General features: G+C 41.0%; 1 protein-coding gene across 2 annotated transcripts in view; it reads right to left on the bottom strand.

Annotated features, from left to right (window-relative positions):
* Positions 1-19,547, bottom strand: part of LOC146645063 (plexin-A1-like) — a 316,025-nt gene that overhangs the window by 269,006 nt on the left and 27,472 nt on the right. For both annotated transcript variants that reach the window (XM_085393236.1, XM_085393237.1), the window contains exon 2: positions 403-1,774. In XM_085393236.1, coding sequence (XP_085249362.1) covers positions 403-1,578 — 1,176 coding nt within the window. In that variant the 5' untranslated portion in view covers positions 1,579-1,774. The remainder of the gene's footprint in view (positions 1-402; positions 1,775-19,547) is intronic.

The following is a 19,547-nucleotide window of genomic DNA, read 5'->3' as shown; positions in this document are numbered from 1 at the left end:
ACGCCCACTAAAGGTGTGTTTTCAGGTTGTTGGCTCTACCAACTTTTCCAAGTAGATGCCTCACTATGATCATGTGTTGATGATGAAAAACCTCTAATTAATCTATTAAAATTGCTTCAATGACTGGACAGAACCTTCTCAGACACGGCTGGTATTGGCACAACCTGAATCTGTGATCACTTCAGTGCTTTGGGAAAGGTGCGAGGTAATGAAAGGCTATCAACAAATAAAAGCTGTAACCAAGCTTCACAAAAACAATAAAAAAGACATAATTTTTCCTTTTCCGGGGTTAAAAAATGCTAAATTCAAGGTTGCACAATCATAGGAGGAAACAATCCACACAGGTACGGATGATCACAAGGAAAGAAAACACTTATGGGAGTTACTGTCTCAAACACTCACCGAGTTGATGCAGGCCAGCTCCTTGTTGAGCAGCCAGGGCAGGGAGAGTTTCCCCTCTCCTCTGTAGCACGACTGAATCCTCTCTTTAATCTTCTCCTTTATCTGCCTCATTGTGAACAGGCACAAAGCTGACTCCTTCGGCGGCTTGGCTCTGTTCTTCTGACCCTGCGCAAACACAGTAAATAGAACCTCCTCGTGCTCCTGAATACCAAGCGAACGTGCCAACCGGCTCCCCGGCCGGGCTAAATAAGCATCCTGAACCAGGCGGTACTCCACTCCGTCCTTGGTGCAGCCAATAGGGAACTCAACGTAGGAGTAGAACTTGGGATCGTCAACACACAGGCGGACGATCTTAGAGGTGAAGAACTGCTCGCTGGCCGCATCTGGGGAAGTGAGCTGGGTGTCGAGCTGTAAGGTGAGGTAGTACACAAACTGCTCGCTGTTGAAGCCGTAGATGTAGTAAATGTCGAACGCGGGGAACTTTGAGAGCGTGTCTGAGGGAATCTTGAGCTGGGAAGAGACAAACTCATCCTGGTACACGAAGCTGAACATGTCAGCGTTTTCCTCGTTGGACATCAGCTTGCGGCTAGACAGCGTGGGGAAGTACTCAGACTTGCCATCGATAGGAGTGCCGACAAAGAGCTTCCCTCCGCCTCCAAAAATATCCGGGGAAATCACGACGCCCGACATGGTGCCCGCCTCAGCCACACTGGATAGATAATGCTCTTTGCGATGGTGGGGTTCGCCCAGCTTGAACAAATCATCCAGACGCAGGAACTGGCATATTCCCTGGGAAGTACTTCCACATGCAATCAAGCGGTTGTGGGCAGCATCGAGCAGAAGGAGTTTATTGACATTAGAGGTCTGCACCAGCTCGTGGGGGCAGGACTGTACACCAGGTGGAGGGTAACAGCGAGGGTTGTCTGTGACAGGGCCGGTGACGTGGCTTCGTAGCTTGGTGAGGTTGCTGGAGAGCTTATAGATCCAGTTGACGGCACCCAAGTAGACCTCGCCGGTTTTGTTGTTGACCACCAAATGTGTCAGGCCTCCTTCAGGAGGGGAGAAGGAGAGAAAGGGGGATGCGGAAGGAGTAGTAGAGGTAGAAGCGATGGAGAGAGGAAGTACAAGGAAGAGGATGGGGAGGATGAGAAGGGGAGGGTTAAGGTGGGAAGACATGGTGGTGAAGAGGGGAGGGGGGTGTGAATGTGTAATCCTTTACAGGGTCAGTCAACGCCTTAGAGGAGCGCGGGGTGCAAAAGATGCAAAAGAGGAGTTTCCGAGCAACTGGCTTCCCTCGTCCTTTATTCCTCCTGTCTCTGCTGTCGTTTCTATAACCTCATCCCCTGATCCTCAGCTTTGTCTGCCACCAGCCCTGCAAAAAAAGGAAAAACAACGAAAACTGTCAATATATAGTTGTACACTTCCAGAGAACTGCCAACAATTATTCATTTGAATACATCAAAATGACAAGCCACTAAATATTACTCTGACTCAGACTCTGAGGACCAGATGCTGAAAGCAGAAACCAAAAAAAGAAAAAATACAAATGAGGGCACTATCGGCTTTGTTTTATTGACTTCTCGACTCTTGGCTCGCACCACTCGGTGGAGTGCATCTTTTAAAAGAAGACAGGGGCTGAGCATTGCTCTTCTGCTTATTGATTGTCTGGAGGTATTAAAGGATTCAGCGGACAGGGTGCACTTTCACACACATAAATACACAAACACCTCAAAACCTGTAGATGTGCTCATAAGCAGACATATAGAAGAGGTAGCTTGCTATACGTATACAAAAAAACCTAAACTAAAACACACACATACCCAGGGCCAACCACTGATGTGTGATAGCAGGTAAACACCCATAAATTACAAGCAGAGCTGCATGAGAGTCCTAAAGTATATTTACTACAGGGAAACAGAGCAGAGAAATACAGGCAGCCTGCCTTCTGAAAAAGAAAGGCGGAGGGAGGAACTGGTCAAAGCAGATAAAGCAGAAGAGACGATGAGAGGGAGAGAAGTGAAAGCTATTTGGCTTCATACCAGTGGAAGTGGAGATGACTGGAAAGATTGCTATAAATGAAAACTAGGGAAAATAGTAAGGAAAGAGAAAAGCGGATGGACCATTCATCTATATTCCATTACTTTCATTTTATATTCACTTTTATGGTTTAGGGTCATGGGAAGCTTGAGATTATCCCAAAATGCACTTTGCACTGGAGCCTACCAAGGTGACACTGGACAGGGCCAGAGACACAGCACATCCTGGACAGGGCGCGCCTGCAAGCTGCACCACATCAACCAAGTCAATTTCATGAAGGTGAAATTGACTTGGTTGATTTGAAGATGAAGCATTTTTCTAACCAAAAAGATTTTGGCATATAAGCGCTAATTCATTTGGCTATAGGCAACCTCTTTTTGCTATGTGAATAAAAAGCCTTTTATTTGGGCAAAAAAGTATCCATGTCTACAAGTTAACAAACCCTGAAGCCACCATTTTAGAGCTTTCCTCTTCCTCTCTGTGTAACTTCACTGGAAATGATTGGTGCAGTTCAAGAAGGGATACGCTTGTAGTGCTTGACGGCACTGCAGAGTCAGCTTACTGCCAGTTTTGTCATAGTGGTCAAACGGGATGCTGTAAAAAAAATCCATGTTGCCCCAGCAACACTGTGCTCATACAAAATATAAGTGACATATCAAAACCCTGCAAAAAGCACAGAAGTGATAGGAAAAGTGACAATTCATGGCCGCACAAAGTACAAGCAAACTGCAAAATGAAACAACAGCAGAAGTTTTAAAAAAAATTGCGAAGTTCTTCAACTGGTCAACTGAGGTTTATTCCAAAAGGAGAAGTTTAAACGTTCTACCAAAAACAAACAAACAAACAAAACAACTTCAAAGCAAACCCCAACATGGTTTCAGCCTGCTAGAAAAATCAATTTGGTCTCTATAGATATTTTCCCTATTCATTCAAATTGTAGGAGATTAAATTTTAATGTAATTGATCAGTTTAAAATTGATCAAGGTAGCTCAAAATGTTTTGAGTTCTGATAAAACTTTGTGGCGGTCATGGGGTCATGCTAACAAACCATTAAAATTTGCCTTACATCCAAGAAAGTTCTTTAAGGTCAACTTAATAAGTTGAAATTTGAGTCGCGTGTATTTCACAACACATCCATTATTTTTATTACTACTTTTTTGCTAGCTATCTTATTAAAATCACAGTGAATCACACGGTTGCTTTGCTAACCACACTAGCTAGCTAATGCTAGCATTAGCAGGTAACTGAGCACAACCCCTCCAAGCAATGTCAGAGAAAACCCAAGATGAGGCCAGTTTAGATCCCAAGCTTGGAGCATTATAACTGTAGCCCTCAAACCAATGAGGGGTATGGATATGGATATGCAATGTCTGTCAGACTAACCAGCACAAAAACAAAATAGCGGTTCAAAGGCTAACCACATACAGTACTGTTCAATTTTCTTTTCATTAGTTCATGCAGAGAACAAAGCGAAGGCTTGTTTCATAATGGAGTTTGGACAGCAAACTATTCTCGTCTCCTGTTTCTGCCGCTGTTCCTTATTTCTCCCTTTCATTACATTCCTCTCCCTCTCTCTCTCTTCTCTCAGACACTTCTTGTCAATAGTGTCTTTCATCTCCTGCCCAGCCATGATTACAGTGGCCCAGATGACGATGCTGTTGCCTGTCCCATCAGGACAATAAACCCACTGTTAGCATCCTGGACACATAAAAAAAATGTGAACATATAACACACACATACAGTACGCGGTCAAAAGCATTTCTAAACCCTATCACAGACCTCATTGACTTCATCGTGCCGCATACCCTCACACATGTAAACTTAAGTGACATAAAACGAACCTTCCCACATGCAGTCAGGCACCGCGCGTGCACTTTATCATAATACACAAACACTTTAAGAGAAAGGAGAAGACTTGCATGCTATACTAAATGACAACATAAGAATGTGCGGTTATTGTTGAACATTTTTGTCTCACCTTCTCTGATGTACTTTACACATTCTATTAATAAGTGAAAACCACACAGCACATGTGAACTCTGTGGCCGTATTGCTTCAATAGCCAGCGGAGCTGAGTGCTGATGATTACAGGCGCTGTTTGACTAAACTGGGACAAAAAGATGAGAGGAAAGAGGAACGCATGAACTGAAAAACACAAGGTAGTGATTTGAAAGTATTTTCTTTTATGTTGGAATTAGATCAAAAGAAGAAAATAGCAGTTATTAAGAGGTAAGTTTGCTAGAAATGTGAATATGGATTCACAAATGATAAAAGAAAAATGCGACAGAGTAAACTGATGTGAAACCAATTTTTCTTCCTTTGTTGCCTCCCAATTCATGTCTCTGTCACTCTTTTATATGGTTATTGTATTTTGTGAATGTTTATTTTTCACAAATTTTACAATTTCGATTTTTGCACTTATTTTATAGATTTAAGCTGCACATGTCTGTTTACATGTCTGACTGAAATGTTTGCCAGCATTTCCGTCAGGTTGAGGTCTGAACTTTGACCTAGCCATTGCAGCACCATGTTTCTTTTCTTTTTTAGCCATTATGTTGTAGATTTGCTGATGTGCTTAGAACCATTGTCCTGTTGGCTAGGGTAGGGCAATATGACCCAAAATATTTATCATGATACATATTTGAAAATTTGCGATAAAGATATAACTGGCACGAGACAAAATACTTTACAACTCCACAACTCTATTAGTGCAAAAAACCCATCAATTTATTTTCACTTAAACAAGCAGCTGTTCTTACAGGGAGGACTTGTTGGTTCTGCTTTCTGCCACGACGTGGCATGTTCTACAAAAAATTGTGTTTTGGTGATGGACGAAAACCAAACCAGTTCCACACCACTGAAGTTGCGCAATTTTCACAAACCAATTCTGGTTCATCTGTTTCATTCAACAATCTGCTTTCGCCCTTCTCATTCTCCGTCGCTGCCATGCTTTTTCCGCCATGTGCGTATGAGCGTTTGAAAACACAAACACTGCGCCTGCGCGTTTTACCCATATTCTATCGCGATATTTAATTTTCTTATCATTGCTTAAAATTGTACCGGTATTACTGTGAAAGGTATAATATGGCCCAGCCCTACCATTGACCCAATTTGGCTGAATTTGGAGCAAACATCTCCACTTTAGTAGCACCCAATCAAAGGACATTGTTCCAGAAGTGGTGGTTTGTTCACATGTAACGTTGCAAACCTAAGCTATGTTACTGTGTTCTTTTTAGATCTCCTGGTAATGCTGTACAGTAAATTAGTTTTAACATTTAATGTGCTAAAGTGAAGTTGGTAGAGCCTGAGGTGCAGCTCTGGGGCTTTTTTGTATTTTCTCTGAGCATTGCACAGTCTGACCTTGGGGTAAACTTGCTGGGACATCCACACCTGGGGAAATTAAAAGCTTAAGACCAACAAACTTGTACAGAGTGTTTATCGACACTACCTGTGCATCACTGGAGTCTGCTGGCCAAAGGCATTTGCAACTCCATACTAAAGCCCAAGCTTCTAAAGTGACGCAAAATACTATCTGGTGTTCTTGTTGTTCATCATTTAAAGCCACCTCTAATCAGGAAAATATGGCACTTGATATATCACCTGATATATCGCATCATTAATTCTTTGAAGCTGATCAGCATCTCATCTGATAAAGGCCTTCACCTCTAAACGTGTGCACGTTTTTGTGTCAGGGCTATCCCCAAGCCCACCTGCCACGTCAGATGAAGCTGTTGAGGCATTCAGGTCTGCCCCGAGTTGATTTATTGCTGTTGGCACATCGATTGCACACACAGCCACAGACCTAAGCCAAACACTTAAGCAAATTTATACACACCACTTCTTCAGCATGGAGCTCACATTCATGCCTGCCGGCCTCGCTTCGTGCGAGTCTGTTTGTATATGTGTGAGCGTATTCTGCATCTGGTCCATCTTAATTACTTGTCAAACAGTCATCCACACGCGTCAGCTTATATGTGAACTGTACAATACGTACACAAGGCATACATAATGAAACTTTGAAAACCTCAGGCAAAGTATAAACATTTATACAGATACCTTTTCCAATTTAAACACTTTTTTTCTGGACAAAGAGCCATAGAGAAAGAAAACATTGGAGTTGGACTGAGCTGCTTGGAAACTTGACCTACATTTATTACCTTGTTGATTAAAGGACGTGAGCCCAGAGGTTTGGATTTCAACTTATAATCACGTCACCATAATCGGGTTGCTACAGTTTAAATGGGGTTTACGTCTAACTCCAAAAAGTTTCATTCACTTTTACACCTGAAGTTATTTGGAATTTAGCTTTCATAGAGTTCGGAGCTAATCAAGACGTTTAACCTGGAGAACCTGAAGGGGACCTAATTAGGAGAGACTTTGTTCAACCTAACTCACAAATCATGAGTAGGCAACCACTTCGATGCAGGAGGAGCTGTTTTTCTGGCTTGTGGGGGGCACAGACCACAGTGTCTGGGCTAAGTGAAGAGTAGACTTTTCTTGAACAGTTTCTCATGCTAATATTCACATTAACAGATCTCAACTGCTGCTTTAAATTTGACGAATAAGACAACAATTGCTGCAGTAATATTACATAAGTCTGGTGGTTTGTATTGTCAAATATAGAACTTCCTATCCCATGGACACAGTTTTTCTAGTTCCCTTCCCCCATAAATGATGTAACCACAGTAATGTCACCTATTCTTTAGTAAAGTTCCTTTGTGAAACTTTGAGCGAAGGCCTGAGGAGAAATAGTGGAATACAGCATGCTGTTGTTAATCACAGGATAAAACATACCCAGCTGTTTTGTTTCCCTTTGACTTTCAAGGGGGTTTAATTTTCATCTCTGATTGGATGAGACTTGGAAAAAATTGAGGCCACAAACTCAACAGAAAACTGTTTACCATGGTTACACACAAGAGAGCTAATGTGGGAATTTTCCATTGCAATCCTAAGGTGTTGCCCCGTATGGGACAATAGAAATAGAACTTGTTTAAGGTATTTTTTTAAATCTCGTATATACATTTTTTGTGAAAAAGTAAGTCATTTGATGTCAATTTTACACTTCATATATGGAGGCTGAAATTAATGATGAAAGATGCCTCATCCAAATGAGTTGCATTGCTAAGACTTGATGTAATTAATTATTAAACAATAAAATATAATGCGAGCTCCATGCAGCAAATAAAAAGATGCTAGTGATTTCACTCTGAAGTGAAATCAGATTTTATGCCAAAGCGATAGTATTTAATAAAGAAGATTCCTGGTTTAATTCCAAGAGGAGACACAGAGCCAAACTCAGGGATTCATACGGTTGTGTACTCCTAGTTTCAGCCCCAAGACCGGATAAATGTGAGGTTCGTGTCAGGAAGGACAGTTGGCATAAAATCTCTGGCAAATCAAACATGTAGACACATCTGCTGTGGTGACCTCTTGTGAATAAGGGAGCCCCCTTAATAAATACCTGACAGTACTTAAAGTACTGACAATGTGAACGGGTATGTCATATGCAAAAGTCAATGGTAAGCCATCATAAATGAGCACACCAACTGATTTTCTTTTAGATATGTCAAGGTAGACACAATCAGCCTATGCTTAGAAAATCTGATGGGATCTTTTAAAGTAAAAAAAAAACAAAAAAAAAAACTCCACGCTTATTGCAACAGATGGTAGCAAAATTACAGTCACAGTACAGGTCAGGTAAGGACAGCAGAGGAGGAGATGTGAGAAGAGGGATAGGAGACGGACACACTTGTGAACGTGAGGAGATTTCTATTTGGAATCCATTTTCCAAAAGTCGTAATATTGACAAGTACTAATACTGCAGACTGTAGTCGACTCACATCCTCCTTTCCTGGTTTTCAACAGATGGACAGATATAAAGAAAGACCAGTAGGAAGGGAGGGAGTTAGCCATGTATTTCACTGAACAGTATTTATTGGTAATGTTGTTTTCTCTCAACGTGCCACTGCTATATCTGCCAGTAATGATAACTGTGATTGCAGAAATGAAACCAAACATAGGATAAAAAACGGATAAATATCGTGTTTTGTTTCGTATGAAAAAACAAATGGATGATGCCAAAACCAGTACTACTGTATATGTCATGACATCTAAAATATTTAGATCCAGCATTGTATTGGTTGTCATTATAATACAGAATCAAATTGCTGGATTTGCCTCACAGCAAGAAAGTTCTGGATTCGAATCCACCTTTCTGTGTGAAGTTTGCATGTTCTCCCTGTGCTTTTGTGGGTTCTCTTCTTGTAAACTGGACTCAAACAGTCCAAACACCTACATGTTAGAGGAAATGGTGACTCTAAATTAGTCATAGTCGTGAATGGGAACACGAATGGTTCTCTATGCGTTAGCCATATGACAGACTGGTGACCTACCAAGGGTGTACACCGGCTCTCGCTCTATTACAGGTCCACTGTGACCCTGAATTGGATAAGCGGAGAAATTGGGTGGATGGATGGATGGTACTGGGCACTGGCTAATATAAGATAATCTAACTGTTCCAGGACTGCAAAACCTAGATTCATACATGAATTCCCCCAAAAGACGTGTTTGTGTGAGTATAAAGAGAATGTGGGTCAGACTCTGTGTGTGTGTGTGCACATGTGGGCTGCTGCACCATGCAGTGGGGACACAGTGGTTCATTTACAGCCGCATTCCACAACAGACACACTGACCTCACAGACAGCTGCATGCACACACACACAACACAAAAGAAAGCAAACCGATAGAGAGGTGGCTTCACACTGCACACACACATTAACATCCTTTAGTTATATAGAAATCAATTAAAAATTAAGAAAATACATCTCTGTGGTTTAACACAGTTTATTACATACGCACACACACACACAGAAAATTTGATTCTAACAATCTAAATGAGATGATGAGAAGGATGAAGCAGGCAGCGCAGTAATTTGACTTCATTCATAAAAAGCTGTTCACGCACACATGGAAACAGAAGCTTAGGTAAAAGTTGCATTCTAAGTATACTTTTTTTTTAGGGAGCACACACAAACACACAGGCACACTCAAACAGACGCAGGAAGGCGTAAATCTCCTGGGGAAAAACACACACTTGCATAAACACAGCCAGAGATACAGGCAGACAAACTCCCGCTTGCACGCCCACAGATACAAAGACTCGCTCACACGCGCTTATTTTTCAAGCTGACAGGTGCAGATCAGCCATCACTCTTTCAGAAAGTGCAGTGGGAATCCACAGCGAGCAGAGCTGAGTGGATGAGCCTTAATCATTCTTAATCTGACTGAGTCTCGCCTACAATACACTCGCTCTGTCTCCCCCAAGCTCGCCAGAATGGAAAGGGTTTAAGGATTTTTTCCAGATAAAATGAAATCCTGACAACTGTTCCGCACTTTTGTTCAAAAGGAGCAAACGCGCAAATCACCTCAGCTACATTTATATCAATTCTGCCCACAATAACTTGCACAAAGTTATACCTTAAACACCAAAGATTAAAAAAAACGCTGTATGTAAGCAGAGTAATATTAAAAGCCCTCTTTACATTTTTTTGTGGTGTCAATTTTATTTCAACCTGTGTCATTTGTGAGTGGATTGCTACTCTCACTGGGCCAGACACACACCCATTAAGGGAAGCACTCACTATTAATTTTATACATGTCGGTGGGGTGGGTGATGATGAGTGTAGCAATGCAGTGATAGTTTTCCCAGTCAAGGGGAAAGGTGGGTCATGCCTCTCAAATTAAAACACCTATTATAAAGCTGTGAGTAGGGGGGGAAAAATGTTACCTATGCTTTTTACAGTTGTTTTCTGAACATTAGTGTAACCTGATAAAGGAGAGGACATGCTCTATTGTTTTGATTAAAGTACATAATGCATTAGTTTACAGCTGGCCATAAAATTACTGCAGGCCCGGAGGGGGAAAAATGAACCGTAATGGTTGTTTGGTGACATGCAGCTCATCCATTAAAATGATTTAGAGTAAAATATGTTTTATTAAACATTGTTGAGTTTCTGATTGTCATGTCACACATCCCCCAAAAAACAATAAAAAAAAATAATACAAAAACACTACAATCTACTCCACTACAACAACATGAAAAGTCAATGTTTTCTTTTTTTTTTTATGGATTCTTGCAGAAATGTCAACAGCAACTTTTTGCCCGTGGAAGGTACGAGTGTGTCAACACCTCTTTGTTGTTAAAAACATTCAGATCCATCAACTGGTACCTGATGTTTGTACGCGAGTGTTTCCCCGCACTAGTTTTCTAGTACTGTCCTTGAAACAAAAAGGTGGAGGGTAGAGGCAGAGCAGCAATTCAAACTACTTACACACAAGTACAAACAAACAAAAACAGCAGTTTTGGGGGTTTTTTTGTTATTTTTGTGTTGATTTGTTTTTCATAGATCTCGCTTCTGTTGTTGAGGTCATGTGCATGGGCTGGATCACAAAGATAATGCATGGCTAATGAGGAGAAACTACACAGTCTTTTAAAAAATGATAAAATCTTCCTCTAGGCTTTTAAGCATTATTAATATTTTGCATAAATTACAAACCCTTTAAATTGTCTCTTCTAGTTATTACTCATACTTGGCCCCAGCGGTTAAGGTTCAGTCCAGTTCAGTTTCTCTGACGTTAAGCAAGACAGCTGATACCACCATGTTGGCGTTGTTCCTGCAACATGAAAATAATGCTGGTTCATGATGATTGTTGCATAGCACAGCATAGAAAAACATGTCTTTGTTTACAAATAAACAAATCGTTAGCATTGCAGTTGTTTTATTTATTAATTTGTACAACATAATAAATATATGATTAAGCTAGGGTTTCTGTTAGCCAAATGTACTTTTTAATAAATTTGCTAACTTATTGGCTAATGCTAACTGAATGCTTAGATATCATTTATCAGTTGCAATGTTGATCCTGGAGGAGCATCAATATGATGATTTAGCACATATTAACACAGGGCTATTGGATCATGCCTGATAACCCAACCGAATCTTTTGGAGGTCAGCTCTGAGGGTTAGTTTGGCTTAAAAAAATCATCTCAAATAATTAGAATATCAATGAAAAATTCTTTGTATTTTTTCATATATTCTATATTCACTGCATTTTAAAGTGAAAATGCCATTTTTCTGTTAACTTTGACGGTTATTGCTTAAACAGTATGAATACTCTGTATCTCTCACTCCATTTCATCACAAACAACCACAACATAGGTAAAACTGCTGACTTGTCGCTTGCCCAGATGGTGATCACTGACACCATCCAAAAAGGGGATATGCCGCAGGTCTTTGCTGAAAAAGGCAGGCTGTTTGCAGAGTGCTATATCGAATCATGTTAAAAATGTGGCAGGAAAATGTACAGATGGGACAGGGATGACCGCAGCTTTGAGATCATCAACAAATGCTCGATTCAAGAATTTGGGAGAGCTCCACAAAGGATGGACTGAGGCTGGTGTCATTTGTCTGTGTATGTTCTTACTCATCCAGTCATGGTAGACGTAAAAGCATGAAAAGAGATGGCAAATGGACTTCTTTAAGTTTGTGAAGATGTTTTGCCCCTCGTCCAAGAGGTTTCCTCAGTTCTAAAAGCAAAATAGTGGAGAGTGCCAGGTATTTAACCCCTGATGGGGGTTGTCCCCTTTGGAGGTGGTCCTGAGGGTCATTGACCCACTATATCATGTTGACACATTAACCAAATTTTGAAAAAAAAAAAACAGGGGTCATAACCATCACCAGGGATTAAAGGTAAAACCACTGTGAGATTGACCCTACCCTATCATGTGACCTATTGAGGTCACCTAGAGTAAGATGTGAATGGAGGTTAAAGTCCCTAGGAAGAGATATCAAGACTGTATTGTAGGTAGTTCATAATTCACTCCATGGCCTCTTGTAGTCCTCTGTCAAAAAAACCTGTCTTCTAGGTCCAAAATAAGAACACTACAATCCTTTGTCCTTTAGGTCTAAGTGTACAGCTGAGTCTTGTATGCTCGAGGTGGCTCTTCTATGTTGTGCCATGTATTTGTGGAATGGCCGTTTGGTTTCTCCAGTGCTGACATACGGTCACTCCTTACTTTACAGCACAGCATATACTATGTTGTTTAGCTTGCATTTGGGAGTTTTGTCATTGGGATGAATCGGTTTTTGTCACTAAAAGAAGTCCTGTTGCCTTCTGTTTTCAAACTCTTAAGGCAGGTGTGAGAGCATGAAGAGTTGCCTCACACAGGTGTCTTCAGTCTATCTAATAGACTCCAATTTGTTCATGTAAATGGAGAGTCCTCTTCACACACTGAGGTTAATTATGGAGTTCCACAGGGTTCAGTGCTAGGACCAATTCTGTTTACATTATACATGCTTCCCTTAGGCAGCATCATTAGAAGACATAGCATACATTTTCACTGCTATGCAGATGACACCCAGCTCTATCTATCTATGAAGCCAGATAACACACACCAATTAGTTAAACTGCAGGAATGTCTTAAAGACATAAAGACCTGGATGGCCGCTAACTTTCTGCTTCTTAATTCAGATAAAACTGAGGTTATTGTACTTGGCCCTGAAAAGCTTAGAAATATGGTATCTAACCAGATTCTTACTCTGGATGGCATTACCTTGGCCTCCAGTAACGCTGCGAGGAACCTTGGAGTCATTTTTGACCAGGACATGTCCTTCAACGCACATATTAAACAAATATGTAAGACTGCATTCTTCCATTTGCGCAACATCTCTAAAGTTAGAAATATCCTGTCTCAGAGTGACGCTGAAAAACTACTTCCAGGCTGGACTACTGTAATTCATTATTATCAGGATGTCCAAAAAACTCACTGAAAAGCCTTCAGCTTATCCAAAATGCTGCAGCAAGAGTTCTGACAGGGACTAGAAAGAGAGAGCATATTTCTCCTGTTTTTGGCTTCCCTTAAATCCAGAATTGAATTCAAAATCCTGCTGCTCACATACAAGGTCTTAAATAATTAGCTTCCAGCTTCCAGCTTGGATTCGGGAGACAGACACTATCTCTACTTTTAAGATTAGGCTTAAGACTTTCCATTTTGCTAAAGCATATAGTTAGGGCTGGACCAGGTGACCCTGAATCCTCCCTTAGTTATGCTGCAATAGACGTAGGCTGCTGGGGATTCCCATGATGCATTGAGTTTTTCCTTTCCAGTCACCTTTCTCACTCACTATGTGTTAATAGACCTCTCTGCATTGACTCATATCTGTTATTAATCTCTGTCTCTCTTCCACAGCATGTCTTTTGTCCTGTCTTCCTTCTCTCGCCCTAAACGGTCGCAGCAGATGGCCCCGCCCCTCCCTGAGCCTGGTTCTGCTGGAGGTTTCTTCCAGCAGAACCAGGGAGTTTTTCCTTCCCACTGTCGCCAAAGTGCTTGCTCATAGGGGGTCATATGATTGTTGGGTTTTTCTCCGTATCTATGAAGCACCTTGAGGCGACTTTTGTTGTGATTTGGTGCTATATAAATAAAATTGAATTGAACTGAATTGAATTGAATTGCATTCAGGAAAGGGACTAAAATGGTCAGATTCCTAATATCAAAATTTAAGTCAGAAGAGCTATACCTGGGATAAGAAGAAATAGAACTGGGTTGTTTCTCAGTGGTTTAAAATTCTCTTTTTAAATGAAAGAAAATCTGGCACTTCATTTGGAAATCAAGGCTTTAGATTCAGGGTCCAAGAATCCAAGGTGTTTGAAGTCCATATGAAGTAACTGGACTCTGTGATGCTCTGTCATGTGCTGGCATTGGTGGTGGTGCAAAGTCAACGCAGTCGTCTACCAGGAGATTTTAGGTCACTTCATGCTTCCATCTATGGACAACCTTTTTGGAAGAGGTGATTTCCTTTTCCAGCAGGACTTTGCACCAGTGCCAAAACTACTAACAAATGGTTTTGGTGACCATGTTATTACTGTGCTTGATTATCCAGCTAAAGGCTACTATTAAAGCAACCTGGGCTTCTGTGAGGAAATGACACATCCTGTCCTTTGTGTTAAGATTACGGTCTCCTTTAATACAAAACACCAACATTTCCTCTCTTGTGAACAGAAAATAATTCTAGCATGACCTGGCATCCTACATGCGGCAGGCACACAGACTACTGTCCAGCAGCAGGGTATTAACAGATGCTTGAGTGGATAGAAATGTCAGAGAGAGCAAGATACAGGTATTTTTATGTGCTGACAAGCCTTTAATAATAAAAAAAAGAAAAAAAAAGAAAAAAAATGACTCTGCAGTTGGATTATTCCCACGATGGGTGTTGAAATCACTGCATGGAGTGTGCGTATGTGTATGTTTATAGTCTCCAAAGAGGGGACCCTGCAGCTAAAGCCATTTAGAGGGGCTTTAAGGGCTTGAATAGGCCCAGAAACACTGTTCTTTATCAGAGAATTTGCCGCAGATAATCGAAGCTGGCTCCCAACCGCAGAACAGCAATTTTGCAGTTTAAGAAAATGAGCGGGAGAGAGCGATGAAGGATGGAGATGGGGGGGAAAGAGAAAACAAAAGAAAGAAACTGCACGGGCCATTCATTTGAACTCTGAAAATCAGTGCGCTTGAGTGTGTGTATGTGTATGTACATGCATGTAGAAATAAAGGACAGACTACAGAAACAACGGCATAAAGAAAATCGAAGAAGGAAGAAAACATTATACAAAGTTGCTAATGGGTCTATGTATAGGGAGGCAGATGGGAAAGTATGTGCGTACTGTAGTTTTATATCTAGAGGCAAGATGGATATCACCATCCATCCTGGTTGAGAGACTTTATATCCAAACTGCAATAGAAACCTGTTTTATTGTTGCGGCAGTGCCATAACACCTGCAATAAACTGGGGTTGTTAGTACAAATGTTCAGTTGTCATTAGCAGGGCAGAAATTTAAACACACTGATGTGGCAACACCTGTTCTGTATGAGTCTGAGAATAATATTAATAATAATGATAATAATCATTATCAAGGTATATTTTCATTTTAAGGACTTTGAAAGTAAATACTCCGATACCATTAACTATAATTACATAATGCACCAAAGCACAGGTGCAATTATTACCACAGTTATATTATAGATGCGGTCTTTCTAGCCTATTTTGCTCAACCAGTGCATGCTTACTATATATTTATAATACTGGAATTATTGTGACAGACAGGGTTAAACATAATGTTGTTTTTGTTTCCGATCCAATAATCCCATATTAGCTGTCCTCTGAGCTCTGTTTTCGGTTTCCAGTAATATGTTAGAGTGCTGAAAGCATCCCCTCACTTCTGCAAAGCTAAGAGGAGCTGCAGTGTTAGATGGCAGATAGGTTCATGAGCAAGTGTCACTTTGTCCTGTTGTTTGAATATCTTCAGTTGATTCACTGCCATAAAAATCGGCATTTTAGACTCTCTTTAAACCATAACGGCGAGTATACAACCATGCTAAAGGCTCTGCACACTTAACCACAGTGGTTCTTTGAAATAAATGCTATAGTCAGAAAGCTAAAATACTAGGTGCCTGACTTTATTTACCTGTGACAATGGGACTGAAAAGGCCGAAAACATACAGAGAAGTGGCTCAGAACCTTTGTCCATGCAGTGCACTTGTTGAGACCAGAAATGTCATTGTTGGCAACCACAAATGTCCACCTGAAGCTTAATGAGAATCTAACCAGAAGTTGTTGAGACATGTCTGATAAATATGCATCATCACCAATCCTACAATATTACCAGCAGCTGAAGAACTAAAACCAAACTCTGTGACTGATGTAATACTGTTTGCCCAAGTGTGCACACTGTTTCTTTTAAGCTGCTGCAGTTTTATCATTTATAGGCTCTGTGACGTTAGCTGCACGCTCACTGTGACCATAGAGATGCATTAAGCTGTCCGTTGTGTACGAGCTAATTTACAGAGAAGTCAAACTTGCACGCCGGTGCTTCTGTTTTTATTGTAAGCCTAAATTCCATCTCTCTGACAGTTCCCCTGGTATACCCCTGCAGATGATGGAGGTGGTTTCTCCAGCTCTACCTTGTCAGCTTTATTGTATCAGCACATGGTCAATCTTTCCAAATTTCCAGTGACGTCTTAAGTGTTTTGGAAAAATAATATTTTAATATGTAAAACCCCAGGACACCAACCATCCAATCTGTCAGCTCTGCATTATTGTGGCACAGCAGTCTGAGCACACTGCTCTGCACTAAAAACTCTTACAAACATCAGTATCTATAAGTTGATCATCAATGCGAAGATTTTATACGTGAGGCTTCAAATGCAGGCGATAACAGCCTCATTTTCATGGAAATAACAGAAAACGAGTGCTGTGACTTGACAGTGAACCTATCTATGGGTTCAATCATAACGTAATGGCCAATTGAAGTAGCACGTCCACTTTGCTTTCGGAGCTGCTCTGAACACAGTCAGAATGTTTCAATCATTTAAAGAGGTGCTAAGAGGTTAAAATAACTGCTGCTGCTGATAATCATGATAAAAGCCTTTTGGCTGCGAAGAATAGTTACTTGAAAAATTAACAGCAGCAATGAGCCAAATACTGGTAAATTTTGATAATTACCTACTCCATCAGCCACTCTGGCAGGTCACTAACCACCCTTTGAATGTCCTTTATGCTCCTAAAAAGAAAATCAAGCTGATGAATAAAACTGTGAAAAATAGCAGATAGATTTTGGAGATGTCCTGCAGCAGCAGCTGCTGTCCTGCAGACTAAAGAGAAAGTTTTCATTTCACCGCTTTATTGTGGCTTTCTCTCTGCTTTATGGTTTTACACATAATCAGATCTGGAACCCAAACTACAGTATTTCTTTATGTTTAGGCCAAGACAAAACACCTGTCTTATTCACCTCATGCAATACTGCACCTCTGGCTTATACCTTTTTTTAAGCAAGTCTCTTTAAGTTAGGTACTAAATTCCCTTCTGTTCTGCAGCTAACTACGACTTAAGAGCAAAAATAAGGCCAACAAATGATTACAGTCCTGCCATGATTACACTGCTTGGCTTACTGATATTGTATAAGTCTCCATCTATAAGTTCCTTCTTAGTCTTCAGTCACACAGGCCTAAAGATCAGTCAGCGACTGTTACGACCAGGCTCTGCTAGGGGACATGGGAGGTAACATAAATGACCCACATGAGGGAGATCAGTCAGGGCACAGTTTTATCTACAGATGAAGAAAGAAAATAACAGGTTCACGTACGAGTAGAAAATAAAGCTAGCCTCACGGGCAGTAACACAACCAAACACTATTAAAAAAAATTCCACACCTTAAACAGTTTCACAAGCAAGGCTCACAGACAGAAGCATGTGAGTACAATCAGTCGCTGATTGGTCCTTTTCCCCGGAGGTGCAACCCCCCGGGTCCCCAGCCAGCCAATCGTCTGTGGGTCCTGGCACGCTTGGATTTCCTTAAAGGAAGGCCGGCTGACTTCCTCCGAGGCCAGAGGCCGTAACAGCGACGTCTCTCCACCCCCACCATGGCAAATAAATATGGACCGATGCAAAGGATAAGAAAGGAAGTTCCTGGTGGTGATCGAAGCAATGGGACATAAGGCCGAATTTAAATTACATTTTCCCTTTTATTAGAGAAGTCACGAAAATTTCTGATTGCACCTTTTTAAATGATTAAGAACTTCTATCATAAGGATAGTTAATATTGCACATATCCATTCTGAAGAGCCACAATTATATACCCACGCACAGGCAGGAAATAGTGTGATCCTAACCGGTATAACGTGTCAACTACTCGCCCAAACGGAAAAGTTATTTTATTTCATTTTACACGGCACAAACAAGCCGCGCACTTCATCACGTAAGAGGGCTCTCACACCCACTAACTGGAAGGAAGTTATTTGGGGATAGGTTTATGTATATGTGCGCTCTCACTGTCATTTCTGTTGCTATTTATGATTCTAATCCTGTCTTCAAAGCCTGTATGTGTAGACAGCGAGATTTCTTTGACTGCATTCTGGTTTTTCATCTCATAATATGATCGAATGCTGCATAGGTCTACAAAAACCAGCGGAATGACAGTCATAGACTCGTGAAAAAAAAAAAGAAATCCTATGAGCACCACACACACCACAGGAGATAATTTATCTGCTCTTTCTGCTGCCTACACTGCAGATGCCAAGCTTAGAGAGGAGGAATATCACACTTGATTAAACACTGCCACTTGGAGCAGCCACTCACACACCTACACATACCTACACCTACACACACACACCACACACACACACACACACTCAAAGACATATGCATACCTTAGGGCAAAACACACTAGCAGCCACAGCCAAAGCTGTCTCCATCTGAGAATGTGGCTGTGTGCGTCTCGCTGTAGATGTTTGGCGGATGCGGACGGCAGTATGTGCGTGAACGTCATGTGTGCATGAGTGTGTCATCTATCCGTATGTCATCTCTCCTCTGATGTGACCTTTACACACAGATATTTTCTTCCCGCCCTGCCAGCAACACAGCTAACACAATTACACTAGGCTAATGAACAGAGGACCTTGATAAAGCGGTGCACACACATACACTCGCACACTTCCTCCATGCATATCAATCTCCCTGTAAAGGCTACATTTGCATCTTTAATATAAATGAAAGTGCTTATTAAAGTGCACACAGCAGTTCAGATCAGATGGAGGAAGAGCTCATCTAAATCTAGACCGTTTAACCCCTCGCGCGCCTCCTTCGTGTTAGTAAATCCAAACTTTCATCTTCTTCCATCTGCACACACACAAACACACACACACACACACATATCAGCATATGGCACTTTAATTGTAACTGAACCCAAGGTGGCAGATTTAAATTAGTTGCTGTGTCTTACAAAAAAAACAGTCTGAATATACAGTCTTACTGGTTCTGACCTCACTGTATTCATTTTAAAAACATTACAGTAATACTGCTTCACGACCAACACTGCAACTGACCAATCACATTTCAGGGTTGTCACAGCACTGCTGCGAAAGACACCAACACTTTTATTCCACATGAGACCAAAAATAAATATGAAATTATTGTTTGAGTTACACTTTACTTTGGTTTAGTCCAAAAATCTGCTAAAACCCTTTTTTTGTTACCCAGGGCAGATGGTGGATTTAAACC

Source organism: Rhamphochromis longiceps, linkage group LG20, assembly GCF_057381845.1.
Source record: "Rhamphochromis longiceps isolate RC_006_pf linkage group LG20, R_longiceps_female_GT1.1, whole genome shotgun sequence".
Lineage (NCBI taxonomy): Eukaryota > Metazoa > Chordata > Actinopteri > Cichliformes > Cichlidae > Rhamphochromis > Rhamphochromis longiceps.
This window is presented reverse-complemented; position numbering and strand designations above follow the sequence as displayed.